The 24,032-nt window shown below is 38.4% G+C and overlaps 1 protein-coding gene across 42 annotated transcripts in view; it reads left to right on the top strand.

Moving 5' to 3' along the window:
- PTPRD (protein tyrosine phosphatase receptor type D) overlaps nucleotides 1–24,032 on the top strand; it is a 1,707,428-nt gene that overhangs the window by 1,627,296 nt on the left and 56,100 nt on the right. For all 42 annotated transcript variants that reach the window (XM_030566328.1, XM_030566329.1, XM_030566317.1 and 39 more), the window contains 2 exons: nucleotides 617–740; nucleotides 16,973–17,148. In XM_030566328.1, the coding sequence (XP_030422188.1) occupies nucleotides 617–740; nucleotides 16,973–17,148 (300 nt within the window). The remainder of the gene's footprint in view (nucleotides 1–616; nucleotides 741–16,972; nucleotides 17,149–24,032) is intronic.

The raw sequence follows: 24,032 nt of genomic DNA, 5'->3' as shown, positions 1-24,032 counted from the left end.
TATGGCCCCCAATATGTGTATTTTACAGGACCTAACAAAGGGGTCCCAAGTCTCAGCTGGTGCCTTTGGGCAATACCATGGTAAAAGTAACTAATAATTTTTAAATTCCATTTTTCTAAAGCATAATCTAGTGTATGTGCAAAAATGTTTGCAAAACACAAGTGGATCTGTATGTGATTTGAAAACTAATGAATAAAAAGTATTTCTATAGTTTACAATTCAAAACATGGCTAAAATCTCAGAAAGCATGATTAGCTATCCCTAGATGAGTACTAAATTTCCATTTTTATGTGTCCATATTATTTCATACTCTCTGTTCCTCCTTCCATGTAGAAATAGAGCTTCTCCTATTTTTCTCTTTTTTATAAGAACAAGTGAGAGTCTATATAAGGAAGATACCTAAATGTAACTGTCAATAGGCATCAGTATGATGGGAGTGCAATACTTTTTAGGCTGTGGCTGGCTAAATGCTTTGTGTCCTGCAGTCCTATATGAATAATCTCTGGCTGTGTGGATTTTTATAAAGGACGAGTAAAACTGGGAGTGTACTGTTTGCTGTCTGTATTATTCATGTTACCTTGTGTTTTTAAGCTAATCATTTTTCATTTTTTTTAAGTCAATTGACCCTGGCCAGCAGTTCACGTGGGAGCATTCTAACTTGGAAGTAAACAAACCAAAGAATAGATATGCAAATGTAATTGCATATGACCATTCTCGTGTTCTACTTTCAGCAATAGAAGGTAAGGAGCTATTTAACAAATTAAGCTCATTAAATATTAAATGCTAATGTAATAATTTTACCACTTCTTGTCAGTTAAATTAATAGCTTTAAATTCATGTAATAATCATCCTTTTTCAGTGTTCATTTGGAGTAATTCAATAACATGAAGCAGTAAAAACTAGACAAGGCCATAGAAAGAGGGAGACTTCTTATTCAACACATCTGCTCCTTGTGTGTATGCCAAGTCTTATATACTTACTTTTTTGACAAAAATTGTCACTATTTTTTTACTCCTAACAGCACAACTATTAGGGAGTGTGAGATGGTTTCTTGTCTGGCTCTCACATTGTCAGCATAATGGATAACTCATTTTCATTTGCCAAATCTTTAGTGCTGCTGATAACACATGAGCTAGAAAGAACAGAACTTGGCTTTCTTGTCTCAGAGTGAGTATACAGAACTGGCAGTTAGAAAACCCAACTTTTTACTTGTAAACTAAACACATTTTTCTTGGAAGTCATTGACAGACAATAACTGAATTTCAGGTATTTGTGTTATTGGAAACTCAAATGTCATTGCCTGTAGATGGGCATGGTAGTATAAATGACAAGTTTTAGTTGTAGCTGTCTTTGATAGACCATTTTGCAAAGATCTGATCATGTAGTGTGCTTCCCTGTGGTGAGTGAACTAGGCTATCCAAGTTGATGGGCTCTATAGGGTTTGTCTAGTTTCCCAAGTGCTAAAACAACAGGAGTAAAGAGTATCCATCAGAGGATTTTTTCACTGTCTACCTATCACTACCTACCTCCAAGCTGTTTCTTGGAATTAAGGCAGATTTTCAGTTTATTCTACACAGCTGGCCACCATGTATTAGTAATGTCAGTAATATGATTGATTATATATTTAAATGGGACCATTTAAATGAAAATAAAAATTGCCTTTAGTAAGCTTTGATAGATCTTGTATATTGAATTGGCTTTAAAATTAAAGAGGACTTTCAATCCTTGTATCCTGTATGCAAAGACATAGTTGCTTCATTCTTAACATTCTATATGTTAAATTGTGCAGTGTTTTAATCGACATTGTGAATGCCTTATCTTTGGCTACTCCAAACCTGCAGACATGGGATATACCAGTGATGGTATTTATAGGTGTAATCAATTCTCTAATATGCTATGCACAGCCAAGTAAATGCTCACTGAAGGAAAACACAATTCCACTGGTTGAAGCTTTACCTCTTTGCCTAATTTATTGCAGCTGCATATTGTACGCTTTGATAACACAGACACAGGTTCTCAAGTATATTGGAAAATTTAAATGATTGCCATGAAAAATATGCATATAATAATCATCTTACATTTGTTCCACCTGTGGAGCTCATTTAACTGGTATTGACTAAATTTTTCAGTGGTGTCAGTTACATTTCCTCACATTACTTTATAGAAATATCTAGCTGAACACCAAAGAGTTTACTAAAATTAGAGTTGTCTCTGTTTTTGGTTAGATTCTCGTGCTGTTGGTTTGTTGTAGTTTAACACACAAAACAACAACTCCATAAAGAGAGAATAGGTAAATAGTATAAAAACCAGCCAAACCAAAACCAAATCACTGTGCAGTGATGCTCTTCTGAATTGTTTACCTTTCTCCAAAGTACACTTAAAGTCACAAGCAACTAGTTCTAAAGCAAGGGAAATAATTTTTCATTGTATTTTGGCTGGGAAGAGAGTTGAGTAACTGACAAACCAGAAGAACATTTAATTTCAAATAAATCCATTTGTTGACTCATAAGTGAATTAAGAGATGGCTGGGTTTGAAAAGGCCTCCCGGATTCCCCTTAACAAGTGACCCTGGAAATTAACATGTTTTGAAGATGTCATCAAAATGCGAAAAAGAAAAAATAACCCACAAAAATAACACTCAGTTAAACAAGGTTAATCAAATTACCCAGTAGACTAACTTTTTAAAGTAAAAATTGAGAATAAAAGAAAAGTTCTAAATAACACTTTTGCAAGTGTAGTATTTGCAGAAAAGGATTCTACCTGGTAAAGAAATACTTAAAGGGATTGAGAAAACATAAATGCTAACTGTAATGTTTGATTTCCCTTTTTAATGGCATAAATAACCTGAGGAGGTTAAAGTGACTAACTCTTTACAAATGCTATTGATCCTAAGTGCATAAAACATAATTATAGCCATATGAAGTATCAGTGATAGGCTTGCATACACAAATAGCTTTTTGACTCAACCTGGTGATTTACCTACTTTTATAAACTTTTCAGGCCTCAATTTACGACAACCAAAGCAACATAAATTGAAATGTTTGCTTGTGTTAAAATGATTTGACTTGAAATAAGCAATGAGTTAACTATTTAACTCCCAGTTTTTTGAAGAGATTTTCTATTGATATATGTCTGAGTTCTTTTATGTGTCTAACTTGCCAAATTTAATATACTGGCTTAACATTGTGTAATAAGTGTTTCTTTTTCAAGCGTCAATACTTCATTACACTGTTTCGTCAGTCTATAAATAAAAATAAATGTTCCTGGTAGGAAAATACATAGGCTACCTAGTATTTCATTTGACAGCTGCATTTGTTTTCAAGCTGCCATGGAAATGAACGATTTTAATATTGTTACAGGAATATGTTTCAGAGTGGCACTATCCACATAGGTCAGGCCCAGTAACTGGACTATATTGCATTTGTTATAACCTCATGGGAATCATTGTTCACTATTTTAAATACCTATGGGCCTCATCCAAAGCTCACTGAGGTCAATTGAAAGACCCTCATTAACGTCAATGGATTTTGGATACAGCCCTGTGTTCTTTCTAAAATTCTCTATTGAGAAATCTGTCCAGCTACAAAAAAGCACCTATCCCCAAATAATAACATCAGGTGCTTAGAACGTCTCAGTCAGATGTGTGTTTTGTTTTTTTGCAACTGTAGTACTTAACAATCTGTCTAGGTATGGTGACCCCCACCACTGTAATGTTTGAGGACCTCATTTATCATTCCTGTGAAGAACTGAAGTACAGAGAGATTGAGTTATGTGCCCAAGATCACGAAGGGAGAGCCAGGGATCTTACTCAGGTCTCCCGAGTCCTAGTCCAGTGCCTAAACAAGCAATATTTGCACAACTATAATAGCTTTGTTATTGATGCTGTTGCACAAACAAGGAACATAGAAATTGCCAGACTGAAGTGGATCCAAGATCCATCTAGTCCAGTATCCTGTCTCTGACAGTGGCCAGGACCAGATGCTTCAGAGGAAGATTTAAGAACCCAGCTGTAGACAGATGTGGGATAATCTATTTCCCTCATCTCTAAAAATTAAAAATCGACTTAAGCCCTGAATCATGGCGTTAAAGATCTCTTCCAAAAGTTTTATTAACATTAGCTGTTGTATTTTTGTTATACTTTTAAACATCCAGTCCCTTTTTTGAATCTTTCTAAGTTGATGGATTTAACAACTTTCCCTGGCAATGAGTTCCACAGTCAACACTGAATATTGTGTAAACGGATAGTGGTTTTGAATTTGCAATATTTTAATTTCTTTTCATTAAATGCCATGTTAGGAGGTAAACCCTAAGTTGCTTATGTTCATTTCAATTTCCATCTGAAAAAAATATCATTTGGCAGAATTCCGCTCCGGTGTGCAAGTTGAATCTCATCTCTGATATTGTGCTGGTTTTGGATGTGTCTGGGAGGGACACATGCAAGGAGAGAAGAAGGTGAAGTTCCATAGCACTAGAAGAGAGCAGCATATCAGAAATGAGATCTGATGTATGGATCTGTGTGGATCTGAGAGCAGAAATTTGCCTCATATTTGTTAAGCACAAACAGATCAAATTAGCACAAATAAAAAATTCGTTTTAAACTTTAAAAGAGGGTTTAAAAATAGTGGGAAATAAAATATTTTTCAAATGCACATACAAAAAGGCTTCCACTTCTTGTTCGGAGGCATCTAAGACTAAAAATCTGTGATCTATGTTTGGATTTGCATAATAATAACAGTTGAAAAAAAATCAAGTGTAAATAATATCTACCATATCACAATTGCTTGATCATTTCTGTTGGGCAGTTTAGCACCTTTAAAATTAGATTGGGCATTGAAGTCAGGGCCGTCCTTAGGATTTATGGGGCCGTAGGCAGTATTATTAAACTGGTGCTCCTATGCTGGATGGCAGCCCAAGCTCACAGCCTGGTGGGGGAGGGGGAGGAGGGACTTGACAGCAAAGGATAATGAGATGCCCAGCCTGCCTCATGGTGGCAGAGAGTCACAGTTCCCCGCAGAGACTTCCATGCACTCTCCCTCATGCAGAATGGACATGAAGAAAGTACCTAATTAAAAGCACTAAAATTTGGGAATAAAAAATGTCAGTCACAGGTTTTTTGATATGCCCTGAAGTTTGTCAGAGATTTATTTGCAAAAACTTCATAGTAAGGGTGAGTCAGCTCTCCTGCTGAATACAACATTACATATAATGGAATACATGATGCAGCTCTTCTCTGTTTTACATTTTCTTCATCAGTATTTCTAAATTGAATTTATATTTTAAATCTTAAGCCAGCATTCCAGATTACTATATATTTAACTCACTGAAACAAAGACATTCTTTTAAATTAATCAGAGAGGTTTAGTGTGTTCATAACAATGTTCATTGCTTTTAGAAAAAGGGAACAGTAATTTACTTTGTGTGATCTCCATAACAAGAGACATGGTTATGAAATTTCACCAACTTAAAAAAAATATGTTTCCAAAGATTTTAGGTATAACAAGGATTTTGTCTTACTAAGGTACTGATTTTGCTGGAGGGTTCTTTTAAAACTAGTTTGTCAGATAGTCAGAAGTAAAGAAAGGGAACTCTTTGTCCAGCTATCTGGAAGGGAAGGACTGTTGTCCCTTTAAGGGCTCTCTTCAGTAGGGAGTGGGGGGAGAGGTGGTGAAGGGATGGACAGAAAGGACAGGAAGACTTGGAAGCACTTCTTTTTTTAACTATAGTAATTAAAATGAGTATTTTAGATAAGGGAGGTCTTTTGAAGGATTTATTTAAAAAACTATGTGTGAAGATCCACACATTTAAGGCTAAAGATGATTGTGCATCTAAAACTCTATGCAAGCATTTTTTAGAAATGTGATTTTATAATCTTCACCAGCTCACTAATGAAATATTTTTAAAGCAAATTTTAAACTAAGGTCCTGTAGACTGACATGTTCTGTGTAAATATTACATTAATGCACAACTGTTTTTGTCAGTAAAGTCAGAAACTGACAGTATAAAAATTTATTTGGGCATAAGCTTTCGTGGACATCTGATGAAATGGGTTCTAGTCCACAAAAGCTTATGCCCAAATAATTTGTTAGTCTTTGGGCTTGTCTACATCACAAAGTTGCAGCGCTGGTGAGGGGGTTACAGCGCTGCAACTTAGGAGGTGTACACATCTGCAGGGCATCACCAGCGCTGCAACTCCCTGTTTGCAGCACTGGCCGTACTCCCGTTTTGTCTCGGGTGTAGAGGATCCAGCGCTGGTGATCCAGCGCTGATAATCAAGTGTAGACACTTACCACCGCTTTTCTTGACCTCCGTGGAATAAGCAGGTATCCCAGCATACCTGAGGAAGCCTCTGGTAATCAAGCAGGTCTCCTTCCCCGGTTTGCTCTCGCGTTCCCTGAACCCCCGAGCAAGCAGGTCTCCTTCCCTGCGGTTTGCAGGGGGGGTTCGGGGAACGCGAGAGCAAACCGCGGCGAAGCTGGTCTCCTTCCCCGGTTTGCTCTCGCGTTCCCCAAACCCCCGTGCAAGCAGGTCGCCTTCCCTGCGGTTTGCTCTCGCGTTCCCCGAATCCCCGAGCAAGCAGGTCTCCTTCCCTGCGGTTTGCAGGGGGGTTCGGGGAACGCGAGAGCAAACCGCGGCGAAGCTAGTCTCCTTCTCCGGTTTGCTCTCGCGTTCCCCGAACCCCCGTGCAAGCAGGTCTCCTTCCCTGCGGTTTGCAGGGGGGTTCGGGGAACACGAGAGCAAACCGCGGCGAAGCTGGTCTCCTTCCCCGGTTTGCTCTTGCGTTCCCCGAACCCCCCTTGAAGCCACCCAACAGCGCTGCAGTGTGGCCACATCTAACACCACTTGCAGCACTGGTTGCTGTAAGTGTGGCCACTCTGCAGCGCTGGCCCTATACAGCTGTACTAATACAGCTGTAACAACCAGCGCTGCAAAATTGTAAATGTAGACATACCCTTTGAGGTGACACAAGGACTCGTCCTTGTTTTTGCTGATACAGACTAACAGGACTACCACTCTGAAACCTGTCAGTATATACCTTGGGGTTGGCAAATGCCTGTTAAATGGCTTTATTACCACTTGAATGTCTCTTTAACAGTTTCAATGTTGTGCTAATAGGTCTGGCAGGCTGGAGGTTTTTTCACTTTTAACTACTAGATTCCCTCCCAAGGAAGACTCACCAGGCTAGAGCAGCCATCTGTGGGAGCCTGCAGGAAGGGTCAGAACAGGGATAGGAAAACAAGAGGGTGGACACTAAGACCCAGTGGTGCCCCAAATTTTCAGGTGCCCTATGCAGCTGCCTATGTTGCCTATGCCTAAGGACGGCCCTGATTGAAGTAAATCTGTGCATATAAGAAAAATCTTAAGAAAGAAAAAGGCAAGAAACTGCTAATATTCTTGATTTATATTGAGTCACCAGTTACCACTAAATTGGCATTCACTATTTGGATCATGATCTTTAGCTGTAGAAGGTATTCTGACAAATTTATATTGTTAAATACTTGCTGAACAGTTAAGGGCAACTGCAGTGTACTGCAGTCTGGTTACACATGCTCTCTGTCACACTGCAGTTGTATTATGTTCTGTTCACAAAACAAAACCAAATGTTTAGGGTAATTTCCTGTTCCTTCCTATCCGCAAGCACTGTGCTTGAGACACAGAAGAACCAATGCATAATGAGGATAACAGGGTGTAGAGAGGGCAGGCTGAATGGCTATCTCTAGATTTGAGTGGTTGTCTAAACAGCAAAGCTGAAGCGAATTTTGAGAGAGTAAACAGCATGGACTGTGGATCCGCTTACAACCCAAAACTGGTCAGTGAAGAAATATGTTGGGGCTGCAGATGCTACCGGAGCTGGGAGGCCATGCTCACGCAGAGACAGTTGCTTTACTGATACTCCAAGACCAAAAGGAGATAAGTCTATCAATTCCCGCACATGTGTATCCCCACTGGAGAGCCCTTGCAAAATGTCCATGGGCTTGGTTTTTGCACAGAGGTGAAGGATTTGGTCCTTAGTTGTTTAATGTAAATTCTGATAGTAAAATTGTTTTCCCACCAAATTATTTTGCCTTAAAAAAATTAAACTGAAAATGTTTTTGTCTGAAGCAGTATTTTAGTTCATAGGTAACAGGAACACTATGAATTTACAGTATGTCATCTAAGTATTAACATTACTAGTTACTAACATCCAGGATTTCCTTTGATATACATCATAGTGCTGTACTTTATATCTTTATTCACCCTGGAAGAGCTAGAGAACTGCTTTATGGATAAATTGAGTTTCAGAGAGCCACACAGTTATCAGAGTGATGTCCTCACATTGCACTTCAATACTTGTTTTGCAATATTGTGTCAATATGACACTGTCATCAGAATGCATTGTTGTCATACCTGTGGCATTGTGCTGTTATTATCTGTGGCTCTCTGTGTTTTATCTCTTTCTACCCTTCCAGCCGCTTCCTTGCCGAGAGTCTTTCTATTGACCAGTTTAGAAAATTTGAAAGTGACTGTACCTTTTTTTGTTTTACTTTGACCCCTACCGCCACTTTTCTCAGCCTTCTTTCCTTGCTTGTCTGCCCTCGCTTTCTTTCCTAGAGATAATTTTCTGTCTCTCTGCATCTTCCCCCTTCCTTGTTGCTTATTCCTGCCCTCACCTCCCCCACACCACTGACTCCTAGATCCCACTTCTAGCTCTAAATCTTTCCATCTTTTTCTGCTCTCTGTTCCCTTTTCACTGTCTTCTCTTCTCTCCATCCATGGTCCTTTCCCTTGTTCTGTCTGTTCAGTCATCCTAGTCCTGTTCCCTTCTCATATTCTGTTCTCCTTTCCAAAGTTTTCTCTCTCTCTATTGCCTTCTGCCCTGGGAACTCCTATATCTCCTCTTCTTTCCATTCATTTCTTTCCTTTACTCTTCTAGTCCCATCAGCCCATTCTCAGTCCCAAGCCATGTACCTTCCCAGGCCAACAATCCATCTTCTCCTCCACCTAAGTTTCTCCTCTTCCCTTTGTTCCTTAAACTTCTTTGCAATATATTATATTTTCCTGTCCCCTGGTGAAATTTCTTCATTTTATCAGTATCTATTATTAAAAGTGTCTTTGCTGAATACTGCTCTTTTTTCAATGAGCTCTAAATTCTACATGGTATTTATTCCATGGCGCCGTTTGAGTTTGGTAATCTCCTTACCAATATGTATCTTGTTACAAGAGAACTTTGTCAGAAACAACATTTGTGATTTGCTGTTTTAGTTCATTTCATCCTGACATAGTTCAAAACATTAGTCATTGATTTAAGCCAATAGTACAGCTTCATCAGCATTTTCTATTCATCATTACATTATCTCAAGTTAATTGTTTACAAGCATGACAGAGTTTAATCCTGTTACTTCAGACTCTTTTTTTATACTTAACAGCACATCTTTTAGAGAAGCCTCATAGAAAGAAAGGTTTATGGTTTAATTTGTCTTAAATAGAAAGACTGTGCAGTACTTAGCCTTTGTAAAGACTTGAAACAATTTCATGATGTGATTTCAGTCTGTGAATAAAATGTAAAGTCTAATTAAAGCTATTTAAGATGACAACTTTCTTCAGGGAATCAAAGAAATAATGCTAAGGTCTGCATTACCAGCCCCATTATGTAGGACTTGTATCTCTTAACCTGTGTACACAGAGAATATTGCTGCTTGTTCAACTCTCATTTTATTTCATGAAAACAATCCAATAGTAAGTCAGTAGCTACAAGCAACAATGAGTCCTGTGGCACCTTTAAGACTAACAGATGTATTGGAGCATAAGCTTTCGTGGGTGAATATTCACCCACGAAAGCTTGTGCTCCAGCACATCTGTTAGTCATTGTTGCTTTTTACAGATCCAGACTAACACGGCTACCCCTCTGATCAGTAGCCACAAAGAAACTGTTTGTTTTTATGCCTATTATCTTCTGTGTATCTCAACTGTGTTATTGGAGTATTTTTGTTTCACTGGTTTTTACGCTCTGTGTTTGCAAAATCTGGCTGCTTTATTCTCCTGAGAAGCCAAGGTCTTTTGTGCTCAACTGTTCATCTAATGTTGCCACCACAGAGCTAGATCCACATGCTAAGGAAGGAACTTGCAGACTTTGGTGACTCTTTCCCGTAGAGAGAAGGGCTACTAGAAAGGGGTATATGAGAATTGTTCTGCACCACCTGGAAACTCATTCTTCAACTGAGCTCTTGGGCAGGAACTGGGACCCCATCACTGGTACAACTTCTGCAAGGGGAATGATGCTGAAGAGATCAGGTCAGATTCTATGCCCAGTTACACTGGCATAAACCAGGAATAACACTGATGTGTTCCTCCAGCTTCAGAGAGGTGTAACTAAGTACAGAATTTAGCCCATTGTCTCTTTCCTGACCCACATGTTTACAGAAAGCAAGCATTCAAAAACTACTGATCTCAGACTGTTACACCCAAATTTAAGTAATGATGGCAGTTGTCTCTGTGCTTGTGGGTAAGATGCCTTTAAGCTCTGGCAACTAACAAAGGTTTGCAGGATTTCTCCACAGTACAATCAAACTGGCTGGCATTTGATTGTTTTTATGCTATTAGATATGACACAGAGTTGTCCAGTTTTCTCAGTTCGGAATGTGGTTATGGTCAGAGAAGTGACTATAAAATGACATGTTACTGTACATGTATCTCCCCCTGCAATGAGCATTTCACTTTTTCTCAGTTTACAAGTTATTACTATTTATTATTTATATAACACAAACATTGCACTAGACACTTGCCGGAGAATAATATGAGAAGGCCCATGCCCTGAAGGGATTTGTGGGTGTGTTGTGTGAGGTGGCTGAGCAAGGGTATAGTGTCTGCCTTATGTAAGGATGGGGGTTGACTGAGAGAGTGAGTGAAATGAGTTTTTTGGAGCTCATTTTGAATGTAATTGGTGTGTGTCTGAGAAAAGATGATTGGGAGACTAAGTCAGAGTAGTTGTAGGTGTGTCTAGGAGAGAATATGAGTCAGAGCGTGGTGATGGCATGTGTGGAGGTAACAAGGGAGAGTGGGAGTGGTGTTCATTGTGGTTGGCGGGGGAATAAGTAGATTGAATAGCGTGAAACCTACGAATCTCCACAATCTGAGCAGGGAAAACCAATCCTGCTTATTGTTGGCCTCTCTGCACTCCCCTCCCTTGAAACACATCACTGCACACAGCCTTCTTCACAGACAGGAGTGCAGATGCATTAATTTAGTACTACTTGAAGCAGGATTCACTTTGAGAATTTGAGAAAAGATAACTGCTCACATATCATCTGCTTTGGGAGAGGGAAATGTTGCAGAGAAAGGGTTTACCCATTCATGTCCAAGGGAGCACCCTCCTTACAAATTCCATGGAGTCCAGTCTCCATGAGGAAGTGGAGCACAGAGCCCTTTTCACCAGTAAATGGGGATGCAGGTGAAAGTGCCAGCTCTGTGGTATGTTCCACCTTCTCTTGGCCCTGCAAAAGCCCCTCTGCAAATACTCTTACAGGTTAACTCTGCTTCTCTCTTGATTTCTTTCCAGGGGTGAGTGGGGATCTAATCTGGGAATATCCCTTGTTCAGACAATTTTAAATATTAAAATTTCAGCCATTCTGGAACATTTTTTTTAATTTTTTTTTGTTTTGGTTCTTTAGCAGTACAGTTAGCATTGGATTCAAGGAGTATTAGTGCAAAGTTTGATGTAGAGTTTACCGTATTCTCTTTTACTGATAATCTTCAGGGTGAGTTGTGTACTGTTGTCTCCAGAGGCCAACCATCCCAGAAGATCACTTTACAAATATAGTGGTTTTTTAATTTATAACAACATATGCTTGATAGTGTGATACGAGACATCATAATATAATTCTAATTTATTCAGAAAATGTTTCTTACCGGTCTGATTCAGTTTCTTCATTAATAATACCCAGTAGGTATAGATTTCTCATGTTGGCCTCATACTTCTTCTCATCTGCTTTGTGAAGATTTTTTTTTATTATCTTGATAAAGGAAGAAAATGTGACATTGTCCCCAGCAGATGTATTTTCTAAATCATTAATTCAGATGTCCACATTCAAGGAAACGCGAAAATGTGTCTAATCAAGTCAGAGAGAGTCTTTTGAACCACAAGTCCATCCTTTGTAAATGGAATTGATGATTTTCAGGCATACACACATCATAGCCTTACTAGGGAAAAATAATCAGAAGTCACATGATGTGACCTTCAAGACACATGACTTTTTAAAATGTCTGTGATGAAGTAAGTGTGAGCATCAAGAAAATGACCCATTATCCTGAAAATAACCAAGAGCAGTCAATAAAAAAATTACTGAGGACAAAGGAAAGAGAAGAGAATCATCATTGTGAAAGAATAGCTGCTAGCCAAAAGGTACAAACACAATAAAAAAGTTGCTGGGGACAGGGAAATAAACCACAAGTGAATCTTGCATCTATATTTAGGGTGGACACCTTCAGGACAGTAAGAAGTGAGGGGAGAAATCTTTTTCCTTTCCTCCCTACATTCCCACACAGTTTATTGTGCCTTTTAGTGTTATGGTGAGCACTGTAAAATAAATAACTGAGGGATCATTCTATGCCTGTTCTGACACCATCTGAGGAATTTCAGTGCATGGTAAAGCTAGTCAGGAAAACTGTCTTATTTTGTTTAGAAAATTTCAAATAAAATGATTGTTTTCCCATTTTTAATTTTTTTTCAGGTTTTCATAGCAAAACTAAATACCAAACAGCTTTTAACACTAAAAACTATTCAGTTTTCATCAAAAACCTGCAAAAAAAATTGATGAAAGCAGAAATTTTCTCAGGAAAATTTTTGTTTTGGTAGGGCATAATCTAGTCTAGTCTAGTCTAAGGCATAGTCAGTAGGCTTTCCTGTGATCTAGATCTGGGAATGCTGCTTGTTCTCTCGTGAGCTCTGAAGTTAGAGGTCTTTTCCTGTCCTGAAATATTTGGTCAGCATTTTCCTCCTACGTGTGTGCACACACACACACAGATATATATATATATAGATATAAAGCCAAATTTAGTTGCAGTTAAACTAAATGCTATTTACACAGATTAAAAAAAAAATCTATATTGCTTCCTTGAGCCTCCAAGGCTAGTTTTACTGGCCAAACTAAGACTATCCTAACATGTAATCCATAGTTTTATAGTCTTTTCCAGATTATATTGGATTTTAATTAGTCTCTTTATAAGGGGTCAGTAACCTTATTGCTAATTGAGTGCTGAAATGAAAAAATAGGTGCATTAAAAAAAATCTCTATAAGTAGCAAAAGGAAAGATATAATAATGAGATTATTCCACTGTACATTCAGATTTCCCATTTATTTCAGAATAGTCTGTCTAATTTACCTAACTGCTTCTTAGGATAGTTGTGGAGGGACAGGGGCACACATGTGCCTGCTAGTGGGTGTGATATGAATTTTGGAAAGAGATAGGCTCAGTTATAAATGAAGTTATAAATAAGAAGATTTAGATTTGATGACTCTGATCCTGAAGTATAGATTGGAAGATTCTTCATAAATAGATACTTTGTAAAGTGCTTTGAGATGTAGTGATGGCAAAGCTCTATATAAGAGCTAGCTGTTGTTGGAAGAGGTGAAGTGGTGGCAGGAAGAGGGGGGTTGGGGGTCCTTGGGGGAAGGGGTGGACTGGAGGGCAAGGCAGGGGGTTGGGGAAGAAGTGGAGTGGGGGCGGGGCCTGAGGCAGAAGCGGGAGTTTGAGCACCCCTTGCAGATTAGAAAGTTAGTGCCGCTGATAGCTGTGTATCTAGTAGTTTGACATAGAATTATAGAATCGTAGGACTAGAAGGGATGTTAGAGGTCTTCTAATGTAGTCCTCTGACTCCAGGCAGGATTAAGTATTATCTAGCATAATTATAAAAGCATGAACCGGTAATTCCTGCCAAAAGAAAATTGACTCAGAAGACTCAGCTCTATTTTCATACTATTCTATTTGGATGCACAATTTGATATGTTCCAGCCAAAATTTCCAAAAATACAGTAGTTTTCCACACAAAAATGAAAAAAAAATTGAGAAAAAGCAGCTGCTCCAAATCCCAGTCTCTCTAAGATCTCAAAGTCATCAATTAGAAAACAGTAATGACACCAGCTCTCTCTCACCAATAGACATTGGTCCAATAAAAATATTACCTCACCCATATTGTCTCTCTGGTAATGACATTGTAAGTATGGTATGAATATGCTGTGTCCCTAAACAGTCTTCAGAAGAGCACACAGTCCCAGAGTTAAATCCTGATATGACATTTTTGGAGTTAATGGGAGCCTTTGACTTCAGCGGGTGCAGAATTGAACCCTGGGTTTAGCAGGCCAATGCTCAAACCACTGAGCTATCCCTCCCTTGCCTCCTCCCCCTGATCCTGTCATTGCACAACATTAAACAGTTGTAAACAAGGTTCGGGGTTTGGTATACAGAGATGTCAGCCATCTTAGTTCTATGGTAAACACACATTAAAAATTCTTTAATCTTTTCTTTAAAAGAAGGAAAAAAAGCCAAAGTGTTTGAAAAGTAAAGTATTGAGTACGTCTTTTAGTTTAACAGCACTCCTTGTTCTCTTTCCCTTTAGCTGGAGAGATAGTTTTCTCCTCCCCCTAACAGTTTTTTAGCTGGTATTAAAGATAGTAATAACTTTTGAGAAAAAGAGCTAGTTGAGATATGCTGGAGCTACTGTTGTTAAAGTCTGATCCCAGTTTGTAGAAGACAAATACACACACAAGAAAGGAGAGAGAAGAACAGCAAAGGTAGAAAATGCAGCTTCTCCCTCTGGTGTAGATTCTCACTTGCAATCTTACTGCAGAAAGATGCAGGCACAGCATGCGCATGGTCTTATCAACCACTGCAAGACATAGCAAATTGTTTACCAACATTGGGCTACGTAAGGCATGGCTTTTAGCTGCCTCTTTGGTCACAGTCTTGCAGCACTGTTGCGAAGTATATAGCCTTGGCTAGCTAAGCCAGTCTCTTATTAAACAGAAAGGCAAAAAAGAGAGATAAGAAAGAGAAGAAATAAGGTGGGGAATGAAAAGGACACACAAATGGGGTGGGGGGTGACAGCAGGAATCAAAGTCTCATGTTCCCAGCTGGGGTTCAGGATTTAATCAAAACCGGTAATGGTGGCAGATGTCATCTGGGTCCCTCTCTCTGGCCCCGTCTGGTCAGGACTTCTTTCAGGACCAGTATGACAAAGGGCCAACAGTGTCACAGTGGATCCTAGGAGACGGAGGATGTGTCAGCCGCAGCGGTGAAGCTCACTCCTTCTGGTCCACCTGTCTCCCCATCCAAAGTAGTTGATAGTGTGTATTTCTCCCCCAAGTATTTTCTTTTAAGAACCCCCATAAGAGAGCAATGGGTGAAATAGCCCATCCTTTCATTATTTTTTCCAACAATTCTGGGTCATTGATTTCCGGTCCCACACTTCTCTTGTTTATCGGCATGGTCTTTATACGCCCCTTGAATTATATCAGGTAGGCCTTTTTGTTTGGACTAATTCAGTCTTTCTGATTCCATTTTGCATCTTTTTATTTATTAAAAATAATAAATTTATTTATTGTTATAAATTTATTATTCTAGGTTATTGTGGTATTTTATGACCTTTCACTCCCTTCTTACAGTTGGGCTCACAATTAAGTTAAAATGGAGGCCGAATTGTCACAATATGTCTGAGACTTCCTCTGTACTATTTCAGTTTTTTTCTCTGCTCAAAGAGCTATGCTAACCCCTGTATATCCAGCTGGAGCCCATTGGACCCTCATGCCTGCATGACTTGACAGTAATACCTCTCAATCTCAATAAAGAGTTTTAGTACTTACGCCTAGGGTGACTCAACAGAACAGGACTGCAGGGTCTTAGACCTTCCACCTTGTTACATATGTATTTAATTTTTATTCAGGTTTGTGAAGGTGTTTACGTCATACACATATGTTATAGTAGGTTCCATGATTTTTTTGCACTTGGTTTCCTTATTCTTTTTCCTAAAAGAAGGCCAATACTTATCTACTGCAATCCAATTATGGGGAGAAGTACAAACAGTAATCATAGTAGTCTGAAACTATCGGCGCCTTTCCCATATTTAAAAATGTAAAGAATGAAAACATAGGAGCCTATAATTTTCCTTTGGGTGAAGAAATCTTGTCCTTCCCCGAGAAAGGATACACAAGATCTGAAATGCAACAGAACCACCTCTGTACCACTTGCAAAAAATGGAGCAGCACTCCACAGTTGGTCTTTTCCTGACAACGTGCAAGGGAGTTACTGGGCAGTGCAGCCTGGCCACTGAATCAACAAACTGCATGTGGTTACTGGCCAAAATGCCTATATAGGTCATGAAGCATAGCAGGCCACATTGGTGTGGTTATTTTAGAGCATTCTGCCCATACAAGTCCCCGAAGTCATGCACAGGCAATTTGTACATTTGAGCTTTGTGCAGCTGATGCTGATTTCCTCCTAAAGTTAGATAGTTTATTTTGTACAGTGGTTTTGCTTACCTTTTCTCTCTTTTGCAAATTAAATGTTGTAGGAAAACAATATCAAGTGATAGGTTGGATTGGAGAGAGGAAAGGAAATGTGGGGACAAGAGACAGCTGGAGTTTGAGAGCCCATTTGTCTCTTTTGACACATTTTATTGACTGATTGATCACCACTTTAGCAGAAAGATACCAAAACTGTCTGGAATAGATACTAGCATATATTATAACTGGCTCCTGCAATCTAAGCAAAAAAGAGGTTCTCGAACTTAAGTTTGATGCCAAGGCAAGAATCTGCCCCATCTAAACACTTCTTCCATGCCAATTGACATCGCAATGCTCTTATATTGTTTGTTTATCAAGTTTCAGATATGCTTATTAAAACATATGGAGAAACCTTTGCTCACCTTTGTAACAGAATGTCTCAGGAATAGTGTCTGATGTGATCTGACTTCTCAAATGTATTCATTCTTCCTGCTTTGCAGGCATACCTGGAAGTGACTATGTCAATGCCAACTACATAGATGGTTACAGAAAGCAGAATGCTTACATAGCAACACAAGGGGCTCTCCCAGAAACCTTTGGAGATTTCTGGAGAATGATGTGGGAGCAACGGGGTGCAACTGTAGTCATGATGACAAAACTGGAGGAAAGGTCCAGGGTAAGAAAGAATTTTATTGCTTTTGTAGACCGATTTAAAAAAATTAAAATTTGTATCTGCTTTATCATTTACATAAGTTTTTCATTCAAATTTGCCTCTGAGTTTTTCCCCAATCCTCTCTGTATCTGAAATATTTGAGAGTGGTAGCTAATAATAGTGTCTTTATTATTAAATGTGGAGCTGTACAGCCATGCCACTTTTTTCTTAGTCTATTTTCTAGTGACTAGGAAACTTGACATCCCATCATCTTTAATGTTTCTCCAGCCATTTCAACTAAGTCCGAACTAAGCTGCAATGATGTTTTGATGTAACTTACTATTTTCTAATAGAACCATTTTCACTTAAAATTATAATTGAATTTGTTATTATTGTTAGTAATGGGGCCAAAATATGTTAGCCATTGTTCAAACGCATAGGAAGACGTAATCTGTTTGTAATACTGAGCTGCTGAATATTTTGCGTTCCCACACAAATTGAGCAAATATCAGCTAACATATTATTTGGCAAATTTTTATTCGGATTAAAAAAACCTGCAAGCTGTATTAATGATTCCCAGATAGAACAATGTCAATTTGGCATGTGATAACTAGAAGTCTACCTTTCTACCAAGAACCAAATAGGGATCAGTGCCTGAATTGATGAAAATAAAAATGAATTCAAACTTCTGCCCAGTCAGAAAGTTGGCCCTACCTTAATGAGAAATGAACCATTTCTTCAACTTCAACTTCAAATCATTTGTTAAAATAGTGTACATTCTTGCACTTCTGTATTTTCTTGTTTCTTTTTTACCATTTTAAAACAGCATATTTGTGTCTGACTTCTAACCCAGTTTGTGCAGGTCTGAACAAAACATCTCAGCTTCATGAGACTTATCCATCATTAGAAACAAGAGTAGGGGATTGGAAGTGTCACTTCCTGCACTAGAACAAAAATATGGCTGAATCATCTTTTCATAAGGAAGTTAAGATATGTCACCATCACTCAACACTTTTGGACATATTCTGTTGACTTCATTTTAGTTAAAATCAATGAGTACTCAGCTGTGGATAAAAATGTAAGAAGGGTGTTATATTTGCACATGGGACTGCTATAAGAAAAAATGTTTCTTGCTAATACATGCCAAAAACAGAAGACAAAATTATCTATGGCGTTTCAACTATGAGGCCTTCACCAGGAATAATCTGTAAAGGTCAAAGTATAATTAGGGAAGCTGGAGATGGAATGCAGGGGTATGTATGTGATCAGAAAGGAAATAATGGAGTGGGTGGATATCAGAAAAAAACAGCATGACTGTAATGTTAAATTAAAAATAAGGATTTTTTAAACATTATGAAAAGAATGGAGGTTGTCCACCCAGGTCGAAATAAGCCACTGGGGTCGAAAAGTATTAAGAGTCAAGAAAAGTTCCAACTGGGGAAAAGGGGGGGGGGGGATATGCTATCATACAAAAGACTTTAAATCAGTAAAAAGTAGACTGAGCATCTGACCAGATCATAGTTTATATATAAGCAGTTTATGTATAAGCTCCATTTTTTAAATTAGAACATTTTTAGTTTATTGAGATGGTAGCAAAACAAAATCCACTGTAATACTTCATTCCTTTCTGTAATGACATTATCGTCTCTTCCCACATTGGATGTATACAGGGCTGTGCTGCTTATGTAACCTGAACTTCGTGACTGCAGTACTTTTGGTTTGGAAACGTATTGGTGTGCAGATTTGGCCTCTTCCCATTTCAGAACCTATTCAAAATAAAGGAATAGCGTCCAGTTCAGGCAAGATATAGCAGTTAAATTATAGACTCGGTGCCTGCATGTAAATTCAACTTCCATTAACATCACTGCCCACACATACCTGTTGGTAATAAGTACATTGCCGAAAATATTTTTCTCAGAATACTTTATTTTATCTTGATGCCCCAGGCATTACTTAGCCCAGGAACCGAAAGTTGTTTTGACATCAGCAAATGAAATTCTGCCCATTTCCTCACTAGTGCTTCTAATAATAAAGTTACTTCTAAATGGCATCAGTGCTACTCTAAAGTCTGATGATAATGAACAGTCCTTTGCAGAAGGTCTTTTTACTTAAATACTTCCCATGTATCTTAACACTGCAGGTCATTGCTCCATGTACAGAAACTTGTTTTGAAATAACCAAACAAAATTCTGCTCATTCTCTTCACTAATTGCTTATTGCAGTTTCAAGCTAACTCTCCTCTCTGCTGTCTGTACCCTGAAAAGAGCTGATCAGAATAATAATCACCTTTACATATGATTTGCATTCAGTGGCAACACATTTCTTGAGTGTAATGAGAGTCCAGACAGTCCCAGTCAGTTCACTGTCTCTGTGTTTCTTTCATTTATGATTTAACTCATTCTTAGTTCATAAGTGAAATGAGTTTCATGCAGTCAGTCCAGTCAATAATAGTCCATATAACCAGATCTCAATACATAATTTAGCAGAATGGGCAATTTCGTTTAAGGTGGAGCTTACAATTGTGAAAATATGACACTTAGGTTACCTCTTCCCCTCCTAAGATAGCATCTTCAGATAATGTCATTAATAGTATTACTAGTGGGATAGAACTGGGAATCCCTAGTCTAGGAAAGAATATGATTAGAAGATTACTTATTTTTTTCTACACCATCATTTCTTTATACAGCACAAGACCAAATGAAATTTCAAAAATGAGATATAAACACTATTAAACGCTAATGAAGATTAGGGCATTGTTCAATTTTGTTTTTCTTGTTCTTTGTTCCCTTTTCTGTCCACTTCCGTGTCTTGACATCCCTGATTATTATCTCTTCTGCAAAGGAAGATCATTTCTCTCTGGGACTTCATCTCTTTTTCTATCTTCATGTCTTCATTTTGTTTACCTTCCTTTTTTCATTGCTCAGTGCTGGAGCTTGGCATCAGGCTTTTTAACCTGTGCTGCATGGATAAAGGGTTGTTTTTTTTAAATGGCATCTGCAGAAGCAAGCTAAGTTGGTTCATTAGCATGTGTTAGATGTCTGACTAACCTCAGCTTTGAGAACTTACATATTTAACAGCTGAGAATGTCAAATGAAGATGTTACAGTGAATTAGTTATTCATTTGTTTGGCTATTGGGAAGCTGCAGAATAAAGAAAGCTCTTTCATATATAACCCTTCACACATTGTTTTTGTTTTAAATGTCATCTCTGCAATCTCACCTGATCTAATCCGACCTCAGAGAGGAAATCAGTCCCATTACTCTGCTATCACATACGTAATTTATATGAAAAAGGATTATACGCACTGCAATGCATGGAAAAATGTTGATAACATATTTATTACATGCATGAGTTTAATCTGAATGAAATAAAAGGAAACCATTAAGGGGTGAAAACTAGAGATTAGGAAAAGCAGTTAACTGTTACAGTACAGGAACACGTGAAACAATTTAAAGCATTAATATTATGATGTGAGAGTTTCTGGATTGATTCCCGCCCCCTCCAAAATTTACATTTTTAGTGCCAGATCCTTTTGGTTTGTTGCATTCTCAGGGGACCTCCATGCCGTAGCAGGTGGTCCCAAATTGTTTCCATTCTACGATCAACATTTGCATTGATCTGAGATGCCAGGTGGGGACAGGGGACTTCAGTGTGGAACAAAAGGAAATGTTGTTACATCGAGGCAACATTTGTATTATCCACTAGGTCACCATATATTCCCCTCAAATATATTGTTTGGGATAGAACATTGTAGCACGTAACTCCATTGCAAGAGATCTTAAACCTCCCATTCCTTATTCTAATTCCTTGGTATAGACTCACTCCAGAATGTTCTGTGACAGACACAGTGTTCATTTGTACTTCCTCCTCACTGTATCACTGACAATATTTTCCTTGCTGGGGCATCACTAACATGGTGTTCACAGCCAGAATCTTGTGTCACAACCAACCCTCCCCGCCCCCCCGTCAAATTAGAGCCAGATATAATATAAGGCTTGCAGCAACTGCTTCAGAAATATGAACTTCAGTTTAAATTCTCGATTGATGAGGAACTATTTATTACTTACACCGATGCTTCACACATTTCCTCACAGCTAATGACCAGCTGGAAGAGTCAAGTGCCTGTCACTTTGCTGCAGGCCCTTAAGTTGAACTTGCCAGTCATTAACTACCAGGAAATGGAGACTGTTGCAAGCTAGAATATATACAAATGCAAACAAAAAATAATTAATTTGCTATGTGGCAGTTGAACTACATGTTGCCATAGACACAGTGAACTGTATGCAGAAATAGTCTTATCCTACGTGTCAAAAGACCAGTAGGAAAGCAGGATCATCTTTCCATTAATTTAATAATGAAACAATGAGATCCTCTGTACCAGTCCTATATTAGTGCAATAAGAACAACTGGGAATAATTAAGGACCACAGGCTTTGCTTCTATAATGGTTAAAGAGAATTAAGTACCTTTTTGTGTGTGTTTGCCATCTTTAGAGGATAATTACATATAGTTTCAGCAATGCAATAGCTGCGCACTGGGTTCATGCAGCCCAGAATCCCCTTTGGCACTTGGGGTTATACTACTCACCTTGGTATGTGCCATCCTCTTCATTGTGTTCTGAGTTCAACCATTAGCAACCTGCTCCTCCACAGCCACTTGTGGAGAAGCTAAGAGGGGTTCCATGCTCCTTGGAGAAGCAAGATGAACTTGATAATATACGTTCACTAGGCTGCTTTTGTTTGGTGAGTTTTGTGTGTGTTTTTTGAGAGTTCAGGACTATATGTCACCCAGTCAGAACACTCAGTTTGAAGTCCCAATGTTCTGAGAGGTTTATAATCAATCACACATGTTAAAAAAAATGGAGGTGCTGCAATGTATAGACAGCATATGCCCACACACTAGAGAAGTAAAAGGGATCAGGACATTCATTTACTTGCTGCTTGGAATTAGAATTTTGATTTTCTTTTTTTATAGGGAGAGGGGAGTATTGAATGGCCTCAGGGAAGTTTTATAGCAGTTCTAGAAGTACAGAAAGCAATGCTGAAGAGTGTTTGGCTTTGCAACAAATTCAGTAAGCAACATGGTTGCTCCTAAAGTCTGTTTAGTATGAATATCATTGATGCAAATGCATGCTGTGCCTTGTTACACAACATGGACATTCAGAATTTCAAGGCAGCTCTGGGTATAATCCCCAGATTCTTCTGCTCCAGAAACACATGTCTCTCCCACATGAGGTGAATTTCCATTTGCTGATGGCAGAAATGGGCCTGTGATATGCTGAGCAGTTCTGATTGCATCCAATAGAAAGCAGGTTGTACTGAAAACATATGCAGCCTAAGTGACAGTGATCCACATCTTCACTAATATGGCTATGAAAGTAGAAGAGTCATCAATACTTTAATTTAACTGTTTTTTGCAAATAACATATATAACTTGAACACTCTACCTTTCACTTAGTCCAAAGTGTCAATGGTTAGCATACAAACATTGCTTTTGCACTATGCAGTATAGGCTGGGTGTATTCATTTTTGAAAAGTGATGAATGCTCAGTGTAAACAGAAGACCAGCCACAAAAATAATGGTTACTTACTTTGGAAACTAGAAGAATATGCATTTCTTTATCTGGTAAGCTAGCTATAAATTCTCAGCTTTCTGTTCTCCACAGCCATGCTGTCAGGAAAGGAAGGGTGTGGTAAGTGGCACTTCTTTCTTGCTGAATAATACTATCTTCTTACATGGGAAGAGATAAGCACTTGATTTGCTATTGCTTTTTGATTTAAGATGGCAAACCAATAACTTCTGGATCAATAAGGAACTATCCATATTACTTTGTTTTTAACTCTCTTAGAATGTTAAGATGTAAAAAGGATCAGAATTGATGGGAGTTAAATCTAGCCCCCCCACCCCATTGCATTGCTGGCAAAACTGTTGCTAGACCATGCATACACCAGATTCACAAAAAGTAAATTAGAAATGTATAGGTTTTGTACTGCTTTTTGTTCACTATGATAAAATGCATCTGGTTATTCTTATAACACTGGAAGTGTTACATTCTGTTGTGGGACCAGTTCATCCTGGCACATTTGTAAAACTCAACCATATGGCAATCCAGTAAGGGGGAGATTTTCAAAGGCACAATGGGCAGTGAGCTGCTTAACTCCGACTGAAAGTATGTATAATTTGGGTGCCTGACTTCTTTAGGATTCTTTCAGAATCTCATCCTGAAATGGCATTAACTCAAACTGCATTCACCAAATCAAATATTTAAACATTAATTCCCTTTCTCATGCTCTGTTGTCAATAGAGGCACAGTGCAAATGTAAACAAGGGAACTCACCTAAAATCCATGTTGCACAATTATTTTGTCACCCACAAGAAGGCTATGCAAATCCCTGTTCTTCTATGTCTTATACATTTGGGATTGATAAACATACAAATAGAGTATGTAGTTGGAAGAAGTTATTCTAAGGTGGCTTTTCTTAGTTGTTTTGGGTACACCTGTTTCTCTGATGAACTAGTAGATTTTCCCTTTCCAGTATGTGTCTGGCAAGTGGTCTCCTCCATCATGTAGCCTGGACCCAAAGGACGTGTCACCTCAGAGCTGTCCTCACATAATTCTCCCATTGTCCTGAAAAGAGATGACCTGCATGTAAAATGAACTATTTTCACTTTGAGCATTTCACATTGCAGTATAAGAGACTTTTTTATTTGTTTTTAATGCACATAGTATGATTAGTTCCTGTTCTATGACAACACTGTTCCTTGTTACTGCTGTGTAGCAAGTTCTTGATAGGAATATCAAGGTTGAACTGGTTAGTAACTTGAATTTTTGCGCATCTAGCACATTCTGTTGGCAGAAAGCTGTGCTATTCATGAAAAGAAATATGTAGATAATTTAGTGTCTTCTAT

The sequence above is a fragment of the Gopherus evgoodei genome, chromosome 6 (assembly GCF_007399415.2).
Source record: "Gopherus evgoodei ecotype Sinaloan lineage chromosome 6, rGopEvg1_v1.p, whole genome shotgun sequence".
In the NCBI taxonomy this organism is placed as follows: Eukaryota; Metazoa; Chordata; order Testudines; family Testudinidae; genus Gopherus; species Gopherus evgoodei.
Note: the sequence above shows the minus strand (reverse complement) of the source record. Positions and strands in the feature narration are given on the sequence as shown.